General features: G+C 48.1%; 1 protein-coding gene across 1 annotated transcript; it reads right to left on the bottom strand.

Annotated features, from left to right (window-relative positions):
* Positions 1–364: 364 nt before the first annotated feature.
* On the bottom strand, positions 365–1,300 carry LOC102386571 (olfactory receptor 10A7-like). The gene has a single exon (XM_006039239.1). The coding sequence runs from the start codon at positions 1,298–1,300 to the stop codon at positions 365–367; it is 936 nt and encodes a 311-aa protein (XP_006039301.1).
* Positions 1,301–20,530: the final 19,230 nt, after the last annotated feature.

Genomic DNA, 20,530 nt, shown 5'->3' with positions numbered 1-20,530 from the left:
TCCTTCACTACATACATCTAAACTATGATTTAGGCTTATTAATACCCATCTTCTCTACAAATTAAAAAAAAATATATAGTGTTTTCTTACTATCATTTTAAGGCAGATTCTCCAGAATACAAAATAGTTTACATTCCTTTGAAAACAGTTCAAATTTAATATCACCTTAAACTGGATGGATATGAAAACTGAGCCCAATATTCTAATAATATTCCCCCCAAGTTTCTGTACAGTTCCTCTCTTTGCACTGCACTGAGACATAAGAGATTCACCTCCATTGACTGACTCTAATGAAGGTTTTTGTTATTGCTTTTGGTTTTGAATCTGAGGCCCTTAAAGAAGAAATTCATCACGTGGTCCCTTCTTATCTGAACACTTTCTGGCTTATCATTTTTCTAACAGCAGATTTTACCTCCTTATTTCTTAGGCTATAAATAATTGGGTTAACCGTTGGAGTCAGTACTGTATATACCAGGGAAAAGAACCTTTCTTTGCTCTGCGAATGGACCGAACTGGGTTTCATATAAACAAATGTTCCTGACCCATAGAAGAGTGAAACCACGATTAGGTGTGAGGAGCAAGTGGAGAAAGCCTTCCTTCTGCCCTCCGCTGAAGGCATTTTAAGGATATTGGAGATAATGAAGACATAAGACAAGAGGATAAGCAAAAATGGGACCATTAAGAGTATCACAGTAAGAACAGTAATAGAAACTTCATTTTTGTGGGTGTCAGTAGAAGCCAATGTCAACACAGCAACCATTTCACAGAAGAAGTGGCGAATTGTATTAGCCCCACAGAAGGGCTTTGTAAATGTTGAAACAGTATGGCTGAAGGCTACAAAAGTACCAATGGTCCACGCAAGAGCAGACAACTCAGTACAGGCTCTCTGGTTCATGCGGAGGGTGTACTGCAGGGGGTTGCATATTGCAACGTAACGATCATATGCCATGATAGAGAGAAGGGAGCACTCTGTGACTGCAAACAACAAGAAGAAAAACATCTGAACACCACAACCCACAAAGGAGATTGTCTGGGTCTCTGAGAGCAGGTCCACCAGCATCTTTGGGGTTGTTACTGAGGTGTAGCAAACTTCCAGGAAGGATAAATTCCTAAGGAAGAAATACATGGGAGTGTGAAGGGCAGGATCCACTAGAGTGACAATAACTATCAGTGTATTCCCTAAGAGGGCAAACACATAGAAGAGCAGCACTAGGACAAAGAGCAGCACTTGGAGTTCTTGGAAGTCTGAGAATCCCAAGAAAACTACCTCAGTCAAACACGACTGGTTGGTTTTCCCCATATCTTCAACAGGCTTGAATTCTTCAGTCCGCATGGTTCCTGTGAGCAAAATGAAGCACATAGCTGTACATATAATTAATGTTGTGGAAAAAAATATACATTCAAATTTATTTTCTCCCATTCCTTTTCTCTCAATTATGTCACTAACGGAGTTTCACTTTAGGAACCCATGCAATCCATCAGCATATTCTAGCAGCCACCAATTCATATATTGAAATCTCAGATGTGCTCATAGAAAATTCTGAGCAGCTGACAAAGTTGGCTGTTGCCTTCAAAAGAGATTTTGCCTCTCTGAACTAATTAGCCACTAAAGTGTTACCCTTCCCTACCCGTTGCATGGAAAACCCAAGAATCATACTTTTGCTCATCCCTTACATAAGCCAATTGAATAGGAGATTCCCCTTTAAAAGGAGTGGATAAAATCTGAATTAACCGTTCTCGCTTTGCTAACACTGATTTCAATGCAGTTAGTCAACTTGAGGTATTCCTTAGTTAAAATGAACTGACAATGGAGCCAAAATGATGAGCAATCTTAGATATATATTCACCTACTCATTTTTTTCTCGGAATAATATACTCTTACAGACATACAAATAAAACAGAAATTTATTCTGCATTAGCAGCCTTTTATTTGACCCCACTCATTTCTTTATCCATAGATTCTTGGTCTTTATGATCCCTTAAGTCTCTGACTCTCTGCTGAGGAATTTAAAAAACAGGGTTCAGGGTTTTTAGTGTTAGTTATTTTACCATGGCATACATAGTTAAAGGTGAAAGCAGATAAATTGAAAATAAAAAAAGAGGTACCAAAATAAATTAAGAAGATTATGTACTTACCTCCCTTGTAAAACCAAGGGGAATATGGTGCATAATGACTGGAAAAAATATGAATCTCACTAAACATAAACCCATCTTCTAGCCACATGGATATCTTTGTAAATCCAGCACTGGGTAATTAAACTAGTAAGACTCTTAAGAACATATGTCCATATATCCAGTTACTATAATTTCCATACTTCCCAGCACCCCTAAAGAGAACTGCATATATTGCACTTGCACCATGGCACGGCACAAGCAGCTAGAAAGTGTTTTTTCTCCTACCTCTGGAAGAAAAACCTGTTCTCCACACTCTGTGACTGATGGTGTTCTAAGTAATTGTATTCAATGACAAAGCTTTAACTTCTTCTAACAACCTCAGGAGAAATAGTAATCAACAAAGAGCAGGGAGCTTTACTCCATGGTATGCCCTGCCCATATGCTCCAAACTTTCAGTTTCAGAGGGAAGTTTTTCAACAACAGGTAAGGGATATAGGAGCACAAATCTCAGTTAGTAAGCCCTTGTGGTGCTTGCAGTGATGGGTTGACACAATCCTGAAGACTGAAATCTTCCCTCCACATAACATTGACTCAAGGGTTACTAGTGATCAAAACATGGCCCATCAATATGGTCTAAACATCACAGAATGGAACATCCCTGATGGACCATAATTGTGTGCAATTGCACCAGAGGTAATTTTGGGCCCCTAATTCAGTGGAAATTATTAGTACTATTTTTAATGCTTGGGTGTTATTTATTGAAATTAATGCTCAGTGGACTTCCATATAATTAGTAACGCACCTGCTCAGAAGGGAGAAGATGACATTTTAATGATTTCTCACCTCAAACTTTTTTGCAGTTTTCTAAGTACCAGGTCACAAGTTTGGGATAACCAAGGAGCCTGTCCAGGGCTCCTCTGTGAGCTGAGTCATTGAACTGTGTAGTTGCCAAGTATTGGGCAATGAAGACATATAATATCTGTATTGCTTTAAAAACAAACTTAACATTTTTATACCGCTATGAACTACAAGCAGAGATATTAATGGTTTTGCAACCATTACAAATCTGGCCAAAATCTACCAGGAGGAACAAGTTATTATCATTATTTCCCAAATTACTTCTGTACAACTTTTATGGTACAGAAGCCCTTGACAAGGTCTCAGTAGATCCTTTAGCACTGCTATGGACCCATGTGGCCTCTCTGGGATTTGGGCCAAACTCTATTGCCTTAGGATCACAGATAATATGCAACCTCAGCCATATCCTTATTTTTAAACATGAAAGTGTGCTAGCCTTTGTGTGCCATGTTCCTCAGTAACACAGTTGAAGCCAGCAGCAGAAGTTCATAGATTTCATAGATTTCAACGACATTAGGGCTGGAAGGGATCTCAGAAGATCATTGAGACCAGCCCCCCACCCAAAGGGCAGGAAGTTCAAAGTAGGTGCTTGAACCACCTCTGGTGGCAGGCTATTCCAGACCTTGGGGGCTCGGACAGTAAAGAAGTTCTTCCTTATGTCCAGCCTGAAACGGCCTTGCTCCTTGAGGAGCAACCACACTTCCTGGACTCCTTGGGGTCTCACCTACAAGACTCCTGAGCTTGTCAAAGTCATTTTTCTTGAAGTAGAGGACCTCTGTACTACTTACCGACTTGCCAGCTTTTCCACGGATGGTGAAGGTGATCAGCTCATGGTCACTGTCACCCAGCTTTCCTTTGATCGTTAGGTCACTGATTAGGTCATCCCCGGTTGCCAGTACCAGGTCGAGCAGCGCTTTACCTCTCATTGGCCTGTAGACATTTTGCCTCAGATAGAGCTCATCCACGCATGTGAGGAAGCTTTGTAACCATTCGGATTTGGCTGAGCGCTCTTCCCATGAGATGTCCGTGTAGTTGAAGTCCCCCATGACGGCCATGGACTGGGAGCGTGCAGCCTCAGTCAATTCTCTGACAAACTCCTCATCAGTCTCTTGATTCTGGGAGGGAGGTCTGTAGTAGACTCCCACCAATGTATCCCCTGTGTCGTGTTTCCTATGGATTATAACCCAGAGGGTCTCTAGTCATCCACCCTGGGCACCAACGTCGGCTTGTACAGACACACATCTCTCTTTGACATAGAGAGCTGCACCTCCGCGCCTTCTGTTCACTCAGTCTCTCCTGTACAGGGTATAGCCATCTATACCCGTGGTCCAGGCATGGGTGGAGTCCCACCAGGTCTCCATTATCCCTATGGTATCATAATTATTTGTGTTGAGCAGGAGGACAAATTCCTCCTCTTTATTCCCCAGGCTCCTGGCATTTGTGTACAGGCATGCAAGTGTCCCCTTGGGGGCCCTTGCCTTGCCCACACCTCTCGCTAGGGCTGTTGCGGAGGTGGGCTCCCTTAAATGCCTTGGCCTGCTGGCTTTGCAAGTGTTGCTCAGTGGGCCAGCAGCGGCAGTAGTCCCCCCATTCCCCGGTGACCTTAGTTTAAAGCCTGGTGGAGCAAGTCAGCTAGTCTGGCTAAGAAGAGACTCCACCCCAGCAGAGAGGGGTGGAGGCTGTCCCTTCCCAGCAGCTCACTGCATCTCTCTCCAAAGAGCGGACTGTGGTCATGGAAGCCAAAGTCTTCCTGATGACACCAGCGCCGCAGTCTTTGGTTCACTACCTGGATCCTTCTCTCCCTCCTTAGCCCGTAGCCCAAATCTGGAAGAATCAAGGAAAAAAACACGTACGCCCCCAACCCCTTAAGCCCTGCTCCCAAATCCCTGTAGTGTTTCATGACCCAGCTGATAGGGTTCCGAGTCATGTGATTGGTGCCCACATGGATAAGGAGCATAGGGTAGTGGTCAGTGGGCTGGAGGAGCTTAGGGATCTTCTCTTCAATGTCTCAGATATGGGCTCCTGGGAAGCAGCAGACTTCCTGGGCCAAGGCATCAGGGCAGCGGACTGCCCCCTCAGTCCTCCTTAGGTCGGAGTCTCCCACTACAAACACTTTACTTTTTGTCTTAGGGAGAGCAGGGTTGGTAGCTACAGTTGAGCCTGTGTTGCTTGTGGGAGCTAGCAGCTTAGCAGGCTCTTCTGGGCCTCCAAGAGGCTTGTACCTGTTGCAAAGCTCCAGCAGGGTGGAGATCTTGGTGTGGCGGGCCTTGGGGCCCATGACCACCTTGGTCCATCCCCTTGCTTGGACAGGATGAGAGTTCCCAGTGTCCTCCCTTTTTCTGTAGGGACACCGTGGTCTATCCTCTGCCTCCTGGGGGGAAGGGCCTGGCTGTAGGAGTCAATCTCCTGTTCACAGTCCCTGATGGCACACAGGCTCTGGAATGTGAACTGGAGCTCCTCCAGCTGGCACGCCAGCGACCCCAAGAGGGAGCAGACCCCACAAGGGGAGGTGGCCATGCTCCTGGACCCCAGAGCCTAAAAAAGTGACAGGAAGCCCCTGCACCTAAGAGCCAAAGGCTCTGTCTGCGTGGAGCCCTGAACCATGGGCTCTGTCTGGGTAGAGGCCTCTGAGGGACCAGACGGGGTGGCCACAGACCCCGAAGGGCCCCTCGGAATGTGGCATGTGCCTATCCATGGCATGCTGCCAGGAGGCTGGCTGCGGCTGGGACTGCCTATCCTAGGGGCGGGGGGGAGGGGCGGGCTGAACAGGCAGGGCCTCAGGCCCTCTTGCTCACCCTCTGTGCTAACTCGTGCACTGGGCAGACAAGTGTGCCTTTTTGCATGACCTGTTCGTGAGGCTCTGGTTGCGTGGCTCCCTGGTGGGCTGGGTGATGTAGGGGCCAGGGTGGGGCAAGACCCTCCCCGCTTCCTCATCAGCCACCTCCCCACAGCCAAGCTGGTCTAGTTCCCTCCTACCATGGGCCCTGCTTACCTCCAGCTGCTGCTGGGAGTTGACAGGGGTGTTCTGCTGCATTTGGGGGTAACTGGAAGGCCTTGGGATGCAGGGGCATGACGGGCTTTCACCCATGCATCTTGCACCGCTCCCTAAGCCTCTCTCACCACTCCCTAAGCCTCTCATCTATCCATTTGGATTCCATTCGGTATATGAAACCAGTCAACAAGCATATGGTCCACCCCACCTGATTCCAGGGCATCCTCTGGGCAAGCTAACAACTGAAGTAGGGAGATGATAATGGACCTGGTCCCCATGTGGCATTCAGATCAAACCAATAAGTGCTCAGAATGAGTCACCAGAACCAGGTCATCTCTGAGCATATTGCTGCCAAGACAGCAACTTAGAGAAATGGCCAGAACTGACAACATAGCCACTCATAGTTTCATAGTTGGTAGGGTCAGAAGGGACCTGAGCAGATCATCAAGTCCGACTCCCTGCCATGGCAGGAAAAAGTACTGGGGTCAAATGATCCCAGAAATGTGTTCATCTAACCTCCTCTTAAAGACCCCCAGGGTAGGAGCCAGCACCACTTCCCTTGGAAGTTGGTTCCAGATCCTGGCCGCCGTGACTATGAAGTAGTTCCTACTGATGTCTAGTCTGAATCTACCCTCTGCCAGTTTCTGACTGTTATTTCTTGTCACTCCTTATAGTGCTTGGGGGAACAGGGACTCCCCCAATGTCTGCTGGTCCCCTCTGAATAGTTTGTAAGCAGCCACTAGATCACCCCTCAGCCTTCTCTTGTGGAGGCTGAACAGGTTCAGGTCCGTTAGCCTCTCCTCATAGGGCCTGTCCTGCTTCCCCCTGCTCTGGACCCACTCCAAGTTGTCCTCATCCCTCCTGAGGTGTGTCACCCAGAACTGGATGCAGTACTCCAACTGCGGCCTGACCAGTGCTGCATAGAGGTGGAGGATCACCTCCTTGGACCTGCTTGAGATGCATCTGTGGATGCATGACAAGGTGTGGTTGGCCTTCCTGACCATGTCCCCACACTGTCGGTCCATGTTCATTTTGGCATCAATAATGACTCCAAGATCCTTTTCTGCCTCAACGCTAACAAGAAGGGAGTTCCCCAGCCTGTAGGTATGCTGTTGGTTCTTCCTCCCCAGGTGCAGCACCTTGCACTTGTCAGTGTTGAAACCCATCCTGTTCTCATCTGCCCACCCCTGTAACCTGTCTAGGTCCAATTGCAGCCTTCTCCTCCCTTCTAGTGTGCCCACATCCTCCCACATCTTAGTGTTATCAGCAAATTTGAATAGGGTGCTTTTTACCCCCTCATCTAAGTCACTGATGAAGATGTTGAACAGTGCAAGTCCAAGGACCGAGCCCTGGGGGACCTCACTGCCCACATCCCTCCAAGTCAAAAATGACCCATCCACCACCAGTCTCTGGGTATGGCCCTCCAGCCTGTTAGTGACACATTTGACTGTGTAGGTGTCAATGCCACAGTCCCCTAGTTTTTTTAATAAGAATGGGATGAGAGACAGTGTCACTCAAAGATAAAGATCCTGTAATTCTAGTATAAGAGGGCCCAAAATTTCAGTCATATCTCCAGCACTTACAGGGTGATGAGCACAAATTCAGAGGAGCTCTCACGGTGCCTTTCTTGGAATGACTCTGTCTAGCCCTCCTCCATGGCCAATACCACCATCCAGGGTCAAGCTCTGAGGGGGGACTCTGATGCCACCCAGGACAAGGAGGAGGAGGCCTGCCCTCAGCCTTCCTCCATGACAGCCCAGGAACTGGAACAATAGGGCATAGCCCCTTTCAGAAGATGTCCTATTTCTCTTTGGTGGTGAGGAAATGGAGTCTTCCAGCACAAGATGGACATTGAAAATGAGATAGGACAGGGCTGTCCACCTTGGAGTCCATGAGGAATTAACTAGTGACCCAAAGAGCTTTTGGCATGGTTACTGGAGCTGTTGCATTGGTATGGCTCTGGAAACAAAGGGCTGAATATTGATGCTGCTGTTCTCCCACCCAGCCCCTTGCCCATCACCAAATTCAAGGTCTTCAGTCACCATTGCTGACTAAAATTGACAGTAGGGGGAAAAAGGACGGCATCAGTGGCAACATTCACCCTCTGAATTCATGAGCCATGTTGATGCAGTGGCCCTGGGAACAGTAAATGCAAGCATCATCTTGCAGCTGAATCTGTATCATCTAATGATAAGAAGCCTTGCAGTCCACATCTGTCTTGCAAGAAGCCTTGTGTACTGGATCCAACCTGAGAGGTGAACTGAGTTGCATACCCCTAACACAGAGCAACTCAATCCATCCATGGACCAAATGCCCTCAGTGACATTCTAGGCTATGGGTGGGGTAGAGGACCACTTACCAAGTTTTGGCAAGCTGTTGAGGGCTGCATGGGTAGCCCCATCCCTTAACAGGTGCCCCACCCCTGATTGCTATCTTGGGACTGGAAGTCCTGCCCCTAGCCTCTGACCTTTGTCATTGGAAGTCCCTCCCCTTGCCCCTGGAAGTACTCCTTTGGGGAAAAGGGTTTGCCATCTTAGGGAAAAAACAAAAACAAATCACATACTAAAAATCAAACACCCAAAATAATATATTTTTATTTAATTAAATATATGTCCTGATTTGTGTGTGTTTGTGGTACATATGCAGAAGTGATTGTGTATGGTGGTTTGTGGGGATGTGTAGATTTCTGTGTATGGGTATGGATGTGGGTATGGGAGCCGGTGGGGCGGGATGTGGAGCGAAGTGAAAGCAAGTGAGAGGGCAGTGCCTGCACTGATTTCCCAGGGCCAGTGCTGGCAGGGCCCAGAGTGGGGGGGTAGGAGCACAGGGTGTGGGCTGGCAGGGGCCTGTGGAGCCAGCTGGACTGGCTTCATAGAGCCCCTAATGGCTGGGACCCCACACTCCTGTTTCCCTGCTCTGGGCCCAGCTCGTGGAGGCCCTGGGACACCAGCATGGGCCCCAAGCTCCCGCTGAGCTGCCACTGGCTCCCATGTGTCTGCTCACTCCCAGTGCTCCTGCCCCAGCTCTGCAAAGCCCTGACCCCATGTGCCCCATGTTCGTCTGCAAGTATGAACTGGTGCTCAGCACAGGGAAAAAGTGCCCCCCCTCCCTGTGGCTGACACCCCAAGCTGCAGCCGCTTGCAGCCCATGCAGGGCTGTCCTGCCTCTTTGCCATGTCACCGCCACCCTTGCAGGGCAGCCTTGGCAATGGAAAGCAGGCATAGGCAGCCTTGCATGGGGTGCTGGCCATAGGGAGGCAAGGTGGCTGCTTTTCCCCTGCACCGAGCACCAGTTAATTCCCCACTGCTGCTACTAACCTGGGTCCTGTGCTAGCTCCAGCCTTGCCCATTGAGGCTGAGCCACAGCAACAGCAGCTGGCCAGAAGCTGTTGTTTGGTGCAGAGGAGAGCGGCCCCCCACTCGCTGTTGCTGGTCAGTGTTTGCTGTGGCTGCCTGCCCATAGCCCGCACCACACTAAGCTGTGGTGTGGAAGCCTCACTGCCATCTCTGTACTGCCCAGTGTGGCAGCGGTGTGGTAGCCATGTGGAGCAGCCGCTGGGCAGCACAGAGGCAGTGGTGAAGCAGCTGCACCGTAGCCTAGCAAGGTGCTGCTCCGGGCGACTGGCTGCAGCAAACACTGCCCAGTGGCAGTGAGCTGGGGGGGTGGGGGACGCTTTCCTCTGTTCTGAGCAGCAGTTTCCGGGGAACAAACTGGTGCTCAGTGCTTGGGGAAAGTGTCCGCTCCTCCTCCCTGTGGCCGGTGCTGCAACTGCTTGGAGCCCATGTGGGGCTGCCTGTGCCTGCTCTCCATTGCCACCGCTGCTCCAGCAGGACCTCAACTTCCACTCTCTCCCTGTCAGAAGATTGGCCAGCTGGGGGTCATCTGACTCTCCACTTCCCCCATGTCAGCCTATGTTCACAAACAGAAACAGGAATTGTGCAGGCAACAGGGTTCAACCTGACCCAGGCCTGTTTTGCTGCTCCTTTCATCTTGCTTTCTACCTCCTTTCTCTGCTCCACCTCCTAGCTTCTGTGACAGGTTGTTTGTAAAACTTGGTGTGAGATACATGGTTTCTACCCACAAGGGATATGAATGAGACTAATGAACTGGATGGTTATCCTTTTTTTCCCCCACATTCTTCTCTAGTGCTCACTGACTGAATTGTGGAGGTCTTTCTTGTGCCATGTAGAAGGACATATTGAGACAGAAACATTGAAGTCTTAGAGTTTCAGTAACTGAGAAGAATGGTTTCTTCCATAACGGCTTCCAAGGCTGCACAACTGAAAAGCCGGTGGCTAAGAACATTCATCAAAAGAACTGTTCTGGGGAAGAAATTTGTAGTTTGAGAAAACTGTCATATTTGTCCAAAATGAAGAAGTGGAGGGGTTGCTGGCTAATTTTAGTGAGTGCCTCAGAGCATAGATGGCTAAAGAAATGAGTATGAAGCTGGAATCCTAGAGTGCATTTCCACCTCTTGAATTGTAGTGAAGGAAACTTAGATGAGATAGTGGATAGTGAGGCAGTGGGAGGTTGTGGTGTCTCCTTCATTGGAGATTTTCAAGAAGTGGCTAGATAAGCATTTCGGAATCACATTCCTAAATTTGTACAATGGGGTGGTCCAGGTGACCCCTGAGGATTCTTCTGACCATATAATTTTATGATTGACCTCTTTGTTGTGCTGGCTTGAAGCCAGAAGGTCAATGACAAGGTATAAACATAATCCTGGATGAGTTATCTGCTGGAATCAACCCCCTCCTAAGAATGAAATACAGAGTTCCATCCCCAAAGGACAATGAACATCAGTCTTTCTCTTGTATAGATTCCACAGCAGTAGAGTCTCTTGCATGTCATACAAGAGCTTGCAGGACTTTGTGTGTGATAAAAAAAGTGCACATGCATGGAGAATTACATCATCCAATGGACCTTACATGTGATGGGGACACCTATTACAAGGTCCCTCAAGCTTCTGTGCACGCAAGCTGTTCATTATTTTTTAGAGAATTTGAGGCTCTCTTTCTTTAACAGGGTGGTCTGTCCTTTTAGGGATCTGTCATTGAAATTAAGTTTTTCATCAAAAAAAAAAAGAATTAAACAAAATAAAAGGGCTTGGCTCTCTGATTTAACTACCTATATTATATACTTATCTGTAGAATCTAGCAGTATCACGTTAGGCGAAACTGTCCTAAAGGAAATGTCAGCATTTAGGAGTGGCATTGTAATCCCAACAGAAAGCCTATTCCAGAAGGACATTAAAAACCTAAAAATAGGAGGCTTTATTCCTACGTTTCAAACCACTGATTGAATATATATATACATATGTTTTATCATAATCTTTCATATCTATCTGTATCTATCTATATATTAAAATTAAAATTTTGGGAGGCACAGAGAATGCAAGACAGTCTCAAACAGTTCCAAAACAAAACTTGCCGAGTAGAAAGTACAACGGTCCCTTTGGGTCTGACCCTGGCACATAACATGATCCGTTTCTGGTAGCAAGCTTGTTTGGGTCACAGTTCACCCCCTGTCTGCAAACTGCTCTTTTACCAGGTTTGCTTCCTTCTGCTCCCTTCTTTGGATTTTAAGTTGACACTCCCTTCTTATCTAAATACCCACAGCTAGGCTTCTCCAACAGGGCTGTCCACTCCCTTCCTAATAAGGTTAGATCTGCAGCTGTCCATCATTTTGTTCCATAAGTTTAGTTGAGTTATCCTCCTTCTTTTCCAGTTGACCATACTCAAACAAATACTAAATTGCTTTAAACAAGGCTAGCTCTTACTTTAATAGATTTATACAAGCTTGCAGTTGTTCCTAGTATGGAAAAGGCTGTTTGATAAATTTGACCCAAGAAACCCTGAGATCTAATAAGAGGAACATCCTTCAGAGACTTCTAGTACTGAAACTACAGCTTAGGCATGGCTGATTTCTTGATTAATGCCTTAAACAGTTGTTTCAAGAGCTTGGCCTGGAGTTTGTAAACTAATGCATCCTGGTGTATAATGTGTTGCATTTTAATCCTGATGTGAAAGCGCCTAAGGCGGGATGTGATGAGTGCCATACCGTCCATCTCAACTGGGACCCTGTAACAGGATGGTGTCCTAGGGGTCACCGTGCTCCCCCTAATGCTCCCTCACCATGCCAAGTTCACCAAAAGGGCACCCTCAATTCTTGTCTACCATGCCAAGTTCACCAAAAGGGCACCCTCAATTCTTGTCTGCCACGTTATTGTGTTAAATATATACTAGGGAGGCTGCCTTTCTGTCCTCTTGGCCACAGCTTCCTGCTATACACTGGCCACGTTCCGTAATTTTCTTTCTGTGCACCCCAGCCTTATGGGCTATGCATGGCTCCAACCACCCCTTTACCATGCCCCAAGCCTTGCTGATGTAATGGATGTTGTTCTGTCTTGCCTGATGTCTCACTGATACTTGGGCTCGCTGCAGCCCTTCTCCTTCTGCACCTCACCAATGCTCGGGCTCTCCACAACCTTGTCTTGCTCCGCGCCTCACTGGCACCTGGGCTTTCCACAGCCTTATCTTGCTCCACGCCTCACTGGGTGCTCAGGCTCTCCACAGCCTTGTCTTGCACTGTGCCTCACCAGAGCTCGGGCTCTCCACCGCCTTGTCTCACTCTGCCTCACTGGCGCTCGGGCTCTCTACAGGCTTATCTCATTCTGTGTCTCACTGGGCACTCGGGTTGGCACACTACCAATGCTGCACCCTCTCTGGCACTCGGGGTCGGCACACTCCCCAATGCTGTGCCCTTTCTGGCGTTTGTCGATCGCTGCCCCCTCTCTGGGTCTTCTCAATCACTGCCCTCTCTCTGGGGCTTCTCAATCACTGCCCATGCTCTGAGGCTGGAGTCCCCATGCCACCGTGAGTCCCCTGTGAGACCTCCTCCTTCCCCTAATAGCTTCACCCAAGCCACTGGTCAAAACAGTAAACAAAACACAAGCCCCTGGGCTATAACATAAAGCCTAGCCACCCGGCTACAACATTATTCCAGCCGCCCCCCCGCCTCCACCATTACCCCAGCCACACCAGGGGTGCTCCATCGATCCCCAAGCTTGGGCTGTACCTGCAATCTGGCTTCTCTCTTCTCTTTGCTCTGGGAGAGCGCTTTCTCCTTTGGCTGTTGGCAGCCAACTCTCTCTGAGCCTCAGGCCTGGAATTTATATGGGAGATGGTCCCTGCCCCTTCCGGTCAGCTGACCACTGGCAGGTGTGGGTCTCTAGCTCCCTCTGGTTGCCCTAACAACTCGCACCTGGGTAGGTATCTCCGCTCTACGAGTAGCAGGCACCTTAGTGCTCTGTTACAGACCCCCTTCCCTCAGCTCTCCTTCCATGACTTGGTGTTACTAGATGAGAGGAGGGGTTCAGTGGTGATCCTCTTCTTGGGGAACCCGGAGATGAAGGTACTTATGGTCTTGATGCGATGTTCCATGGGGGTCCACCTCCCCTACACCCCGTCCACTCGCCAGCTGATTGGGTGCAGCCTGCATTGTTCAGCCATCCCCTGTAGACTCCTATTCCCCAGGGGACCGGCATCGCCATAGGTTCCAGTGGGCTAGCCTGGCTGTTATGACAGCTGGAGTCCCAGTCTCAGATGCTGATGGGCTACGCTTCCATTTTCTCCTTGCCTCTGGGAGGAACGCCTCTAACAATCTTGGAAAGTAGATAGCTGAGCAGGGGTGAAACTGGCTCCTCCCTCCCAGCCTAATACAGGGACACAGCTTTCCCTGCTCTGGATGACAGCACTGAGCTGGCCCTCCGCCCAGCCACTGGAGCCTCACCACACCTGGCATGCTCCCTGCTGGCATGCTCCCTCTACTTTTCGCTGCCAGGTTCTGGTGGGGCTTTTCAATCTTCCCATGGCAGCGTCTCTGGCTGCCACGATTGGCCCGGTATTTCCCCACCTCAGGAACAATTGATTCAAGAGCTGGCGTAATGCCAGCTTGCACGGCCATGGCTCCTGCTCCAGCTCCAACTGCACTCCCAGAGGTCAGTTGCCCTGGGCAGGGGGTGGTCAGTTTGTGTAGCATGGGGCTCATGGGGTTTCCCCCATGCCCTTCTGGAGCCTGTGGGGACTTCTTGCCGCTACAGACCTCGCCCCTTAAGTTGCCTTGTGGCATCTGAACTCCTCGTATGGCCTCCCAAATGGCCTGATGTTCCTCTTTATGAGCTTGATGTGCCTCCTCGGCAGGCTCCACTGAGCTACATCTAGAGAGGAAATCCACTACAAAATTATCCTTGCTGGGATGGTGCGTTACCATGAACTTAAAAGGTTGTAGAGCCAGAGCCCAATGAGTAATACCGGTATTTTCACTTTGTTTCTTGGTTAGTCACTGCAGTGGGGCATGATCTGTTACCACCAGGAATTTCCACCCCATCAAATAATATTTAAAATATTCTATCACCCAACATATCACCAGGCCCTCCCTTTCGATCGTGGCGTACCTGGTTTCGGCATGGCTGAGTTTACAGCTTGCGAAGGTGATCGGGTGCTCATCTTCCCCCCACTTTTGCAACAGAACAGCCCCTAGGGCACTGCCTGATGCATCCATCTGCAAAATAAAAGGGGCAGAGAAATCAGGAGTGTGTACCATGACATCGTGACATTGCCTCCTTCAGATCCTCGAAGCTTCTTCTCATCTTGGGTGTCCACTTTAGCGCTGCTGCTGTTCCCCCTTTGAGCACATCTGTGAGAGATGCAGCAAGACCCACAAAATGTGGTATGAACCTCCAATAATAATTGATGAGCCCCAAGAAGGAACAGAGTTGTCAACGGTTGTGTGGTTCTTGGAATTGTTGCATGGCCTCCACCTTGATGGATGGTTCCCTGTCCTACCCAAAACCCCAAGTACTTAGTTTTTGTCTCTGCCAGTTTGCATTTTTTTTTGGATTAGCGGTCAACCCAGCTGTTTGAAGCTCTCCCAGGAGTGCTCTCAGGGCTTTGAGGTGCTGGTTCCAATTAGGGGTGAAGATGATGATCTCATTGATGTAGGCTGCCACATATGTCATGTGTGGTGCCAATGAGGTGTCCATAAGCCTCTGAAAGGTGGCTGCTGTGCTATTCAGCCCAAAGAGCATCTGTACAAATTTGAACAGGTCCCAAGGGGTCCTGAAGGCAGTTTTGGCACAGTCAGTGGCTCGCATTGGAATTTGCCAGTATCCTTTGCCTAGGTGAATAGTCAATGGTCAAGGGGTCTGCCTTCCCCGATTCTCTCAATGAGGTGGGCAATATGTGGCATGGGGAAGGTGTTGACGGTCGCTAAGGCATTTAACTTTCTAAAGTGTATACACAAATGGAGTGACCCATCAGGTTTGACCACCGGGACAATTGGACTGCGCCATGGGCTTAGGGATGGTCGGATAATTCCTTGTTCCCGCATTTTGTCAATCTGTTGCCATACTTCCTGCTGCAGTTGTTGGGGTATAGGCCTCAATTGCTCCCTGACTAGTGTTCCGGGCAGTGTTCTGATCTCATGCTCAATTCCACGTGCTCGACCTGGGGTTTCCTAGAACACATGCCTGAAGGCTTCTATTACTTCCTTCAGTTCTTGTCATTGATCAGCATCCAGATCTTCCAGTTGAGCCTGGTGAAACTGCGCCATGCTGGCCAACTGTTCCATGTTGATACTGTATCAGGCTGCTTCCCTCTGTGGAGGGGGGCGGGGGGCGGGTTCCTCAAGACCAGCCTTCCCCACTTCTTAGTCGCTTTCTCTCCTCTTCAGTCACTCGTACACATTCCAGTACCATGTAAAATGGCCCCCATTCTCATCCCAGGATCATCTTGCAGGCCACAGCTGGCACCAAGCCGACCCATAGTTCACCTTGGAACTCCATCACTTTCAAGGGAAGGTAGCAGCTCTGAAAACACATCTCACCACCCAATATGCAAGTCTTTACCAAAGGTCCAGCTTCCTTTCCTCTGGTCCATGGGGCCAGGTCTGTTCAGAGGAGGGACTGTGAGCATCCCATGTCTAGGGTTGTCCTTACCGCCCTATCCCTGATCTAAGCTGTCATGATGGGGCAGTCTCATCTTCCCTCATGTACAACAGAGCCAAAACTACAGTCCATGGGCTCACCTCAGTCTACTTCCTTTCCCCTTTCTCAGGGTGGGGTGGATGTAGTCAACCTGCATTCCAGTTTGCTAAGGTCCATTCTGTTTGATATGCCTGGCTCTTCTGCAATGGTAGCAGATGCCTGGCTCTTCTGCAATGGTAGCAGATGACACCCCGTGATGTCCCCTTCAGTAAACCTATTCGCCACTCTTCTTCTCTGGCCATGCCTCCCATTGGGGCACAGAGGCCTCGTCCATGACTGCTCATCTACAGTCCATGGGCTCACCTCAGTCTACTTCCTTTCCCCTTTCTCAGGGTGGGGTGGATGTAGTCAACCCGCACCCCAGTTTGCTAAGGTCCAGACTACATTCTCTGGTGATATGCCTGGCTCTTCTGCAACGGTAGCAGATGACACCCCTTGATGTCCCCATCTGTAAACCCATTTGCCTCTCTTCTTCTCTGGCCATGCCTCCCATTGGGGCATGGAGGCCTCATCCATGACCCTGCTCATTCTCCAAGCTGGCAAAAGCCACTGCCAGGTGGAGGGCTTCCTCACTGGTCCAGGATTGGTGTCTCCTTATCCACAACCGGGTGTCCTCCTCCAGGTCCCAGAGAAATTTCTCCAACAAGATCTGCTCTATGACCCCCTCCCAGTTGAACTGGCCTGTGGGTAGCCATTTATTAAGTGCATCCCACAGGTATTGCAGCAAACTGTGAGGCCGCTTGACTTCTTTCAATTTTCAGGCTCAAAATGCCTGTCTGTGGCTCTTTGGGGAGATCGTGAGCCTGTATAGGATTGCAGCCTTTACGGTGTCATAATTTCAGGTATCCTCCAATGACAAGGCCTGATAGGCTCCTTGAGCTTGTTCTGTCACCAGAGCACCTGACTGGTAGGCCCACTGGGTGTGATCCAAACCGGTCTGAAGGATGGTTCTTTCAAATTGCTCTATGTAGGCCTCAAGATCATCTTCCCATCTCATTCACGGCATCTTAAACAGGGCAGCATTATGCTGCATCCACTCCTGCTGGTGGGCACCCTGCATTAGCCATATCTCTAGCACCCCTATGGCTTGAATGACCTGCATTAGAAACTCCACATGGACTACCGCTAGTGACTGCATGTCTGCTTTTTCCCAGGTCAGAATCTATAATCTGCTAATGCCAATGTCTCAAAATTCCCAGCCAATGCACCACTGTGAAGGTGCCTAAGGTGAAGTATGCCTAAGGTGGGGGTCTTAATAATAATGCTGGACAATAACATAGGAAGTTAGAAACTTCCTAATTTTGTTCATTTGGAGCTGCATCTGAACTTAATGAAACACATACTTTGGGTCCCACTTGGCTTTACTAATATTGATGTGAATCTGAAATTTTTCTACTGAATGAAGAGCATTATTTATCATTTAGTACCTGGTATTTTTAGCAGATTATGAGTCATTATACTTTCTGAAATGGAACATCTTAAACACAAATTAAAAGAAGCATTAGCTATCGTCATCAGTAAAAACAATAACAATAACAAAAATAAGAATAGCAATAGCAATAAAAGCAACATTTTCACTACACACATTGAAAAAGGAAAATGTTTATTCCATCTCAGAGAAAAGGCAGCAAGAGGGCGCAGCAGTCCCCTGGCTCTCCAGGGATCTAGCAGCCCTCCTGAGGCTAAAAAGAAAGGCCTACAAAGGATGGAGGATGGGATTCACCTACAAGGAGGATTATTCTGCACTGGTCCGGTCCTGCAGGGAGCAGACCAGGAAAGCCAAGGCAGCAACTGAACTCCAAATAACTTTGAGTATGACATGTATCAAGGGCAATAAAAAGTCCTTTTTCAGATATGTGGGGAGTTAGAAGAAAAGCAAGGGTAACATTGGACCCCTGCTAAACCAAATGGTACAACTGACAACTGATACCCAGGAAAAAGCCAACCTATTAAATGGCTACTTTGCGTCGGTCTTTCGTCAGTCCCACTACGGGACAGGGAGGTCTGGGGGAGGGAGACCCCTGCCCTCCATCAATGCTGACCTCGTGAAGGAACACCTTGAGACGTTGGATACCTTCAAGTTAGCTGGCCCTGACAATTTACACCCCAGATTACTCAAGGAACTAGTGAGCATCATAGCCCAGCCCCTGACACGTATCTTTGAAAACTCCTGGCACTCTGGTGTAGTGCCTGAAGACTGGAAGAAGGCCAATGTGGTTCCTATCTTCAAGAAAGGGAGGAAAGTGGACCCAGCAAAAAACAGGCCCATCAGCCTGACCTCTATCCCGGGGAAGGTCTTAGAAAAGTTTATGAAAGAGGCCATTCCTAATGGACTGGCTGATGTCAACATCCTGAGGGACAGCCAGCACGGGTTTTTTGTGGGTAGGTCTTACTTGACTAATTCCATTTCCTTTTATGACCAGGTGACCTGTCACATATACCAGGGAGAAAAGATTGATGTCATATATGTTGATTTAAAAAAAAAAAAGCCTTTGTTCTGGTACCCCATGATCACCTCTTGGTGAAACTGGCCAACTGTGACCTTGGGTCCACCATGATCCAGTGGCTGGGAAATTGGCTTTGTGGTCAGACCTAGAGTGTGGGAATTGACAGAAGTTAATTGTCATGGTGCCCTGTGACCAGTGGGGTCCCCCAAGGCTCTGTCCTTGGACCCATATTGTTCAACATCTTTATTAATGATGTGGACATTGGAGTTAGAAGCGGTCTGGCCAAGTTCACCTGACCACCAGTATCTGGGAGAACATTTGTTCACCAGAGCACCCCAAGGGATGACGAGGTCAAATGGTCACAAACTACTGCAAGACCGTTTCAGGCTGGACATAAGGAAGAACTTCTTTACTGTCCAAGCCTCCAAGGTCTGGAACAGCCTGCCATCAGAGGTGGTTCAAGCACCTACACTGAACACCTTCAAGAGAAAATCGGATGCTTATCTTGCTGGGATCCTATGACCAGCTGACTTCCTGCCCTTCGGGCAGTGGGCTGGACTTGATCTTCTGAGGTCCTTTCCAGCCCTAATGTCTATGAAATCTATAAAAGTCTATGATATCTGTTATTCCTCAGTCATAATCCCAAAGATGCTGCAGACCTTATTGGTGGAGAGAAAAACTATTTCATTCAGTGGCTGCATCACACAAGTATTCTATTTTTTCTTTGCTACAATTGAAGGGTTAATATTTACAGCGATGATGTATGATTGGTATGTAGCCTTATACCACCCTTTGCATTACACTTCAATCATGAAAGGGTGGGTTCATGTCCAGCAGGCATGTAGTACATGGATAACTGGGTTCTCCTATTCCTTGCTGAACACCCTGATAATGACTGACTTGCATTTCTGTGGGCCTAGTATAATTAACCACTTCAGCTGTGAACTCCCCCAACTGTTCAAGCTCTCATGCAGTGACCCATTTACCAATAAGATGGTGATTTTCACTGTTGGTATATCACTGTGGGGAAGGGCTTTTCTCATCACGATGTGTTCATATGTTCATATCATCTCTGCCATCTTGAGACTTCAGTCAGTGGAAGGAAAAAGTAAAGCTTTCTCCTGTTGCTCTTCCCATTTGGCAGTAGTGATCCTATATTATGGACCAATTTTATTTGGGGACCTGAAACCCACCACACAGAACTCAGAGGATCAGGACAAGTTTATCTCCATAATTTACAGCATTTTAACATTGGACCCTGTCATATACAGCCTGAGAAACCAAGAAGTGACAAGGACTTTGGGAAATGTTTTTGGCAAAACAGGGTGAGCACATACAGTAGCTTGAAAAATCATGCACATTTTAAAGAGCAGCTGTTACCAAACAAGCCTTTTTTTAAAAAACCCTAGTGTTCTCTCTGTGAGTTGTCCTAGTGAACTAGTCTCTCTTTAGTAATATAAATAAATATTTAACCCTGTTCACTGTTCAAGCTCAACACAGTTTAGAGTAAAAAAAAAATTAAAAAAAATGTTAAAACCTAGGTGGTATTTTGGATCTTGTATTACACACCAAATGGTTGCTGTCATTCAAATACCAGATAATTCAGATCAATTCTCCCATCCTGTACATTTTTTACATGCCAATGGAATATTATTGCCATTTATGTGGCTAAACACATATACAATTTCCTAATCGATTAAGTCACATTTTTGTCACTTATATAACAGTTATATTTGGGGGGGGGGGTTACCTCTGAAGTGTGGGCACACAAGTGTGCACAGATAGACTGAGCATGCTTATCTAAGCACACCCACTCTAGACATGCAAATCATGAAAATGCGGCCTGCCAGACCCCCATGACTGCCCCTTCTTAGATAGCAAAAGAAGAGGGCCTGCTCACATTTTAGTCCCAAGAACTAAGTCAGTGGTGCTCAACATTTTGGTCCTGTGGGCTGAATGAGTGGTATAGGAGTGGTCCGTGGGCCAGATTGGGCCCTGCACACCAGGATCATGCCCCACTCTGCCCCAGTCCCACATTGCTGGATCAGGTCCTGAATGTCACCTCTATATCCT

Source organism: Alligator sinensis, unplaced genomic scaffold (genome assembly GCF_000455745.1).
Source record: "Alligator sinensis unplaced genomic scaffold, ASM45574v1 scaffold2120_1, whole genome shotgun sequence".
NCBI lineage: Eukaryota > Metazoa > Chordata > Crocodylia > Alligatoridae > Alligator > Alligator sinensis.
The sequence above is the reverse complement of the archived record's forward strand: the minus strand, read 5'-3'. Positions and strand labels throughout refer to the sequence as shown.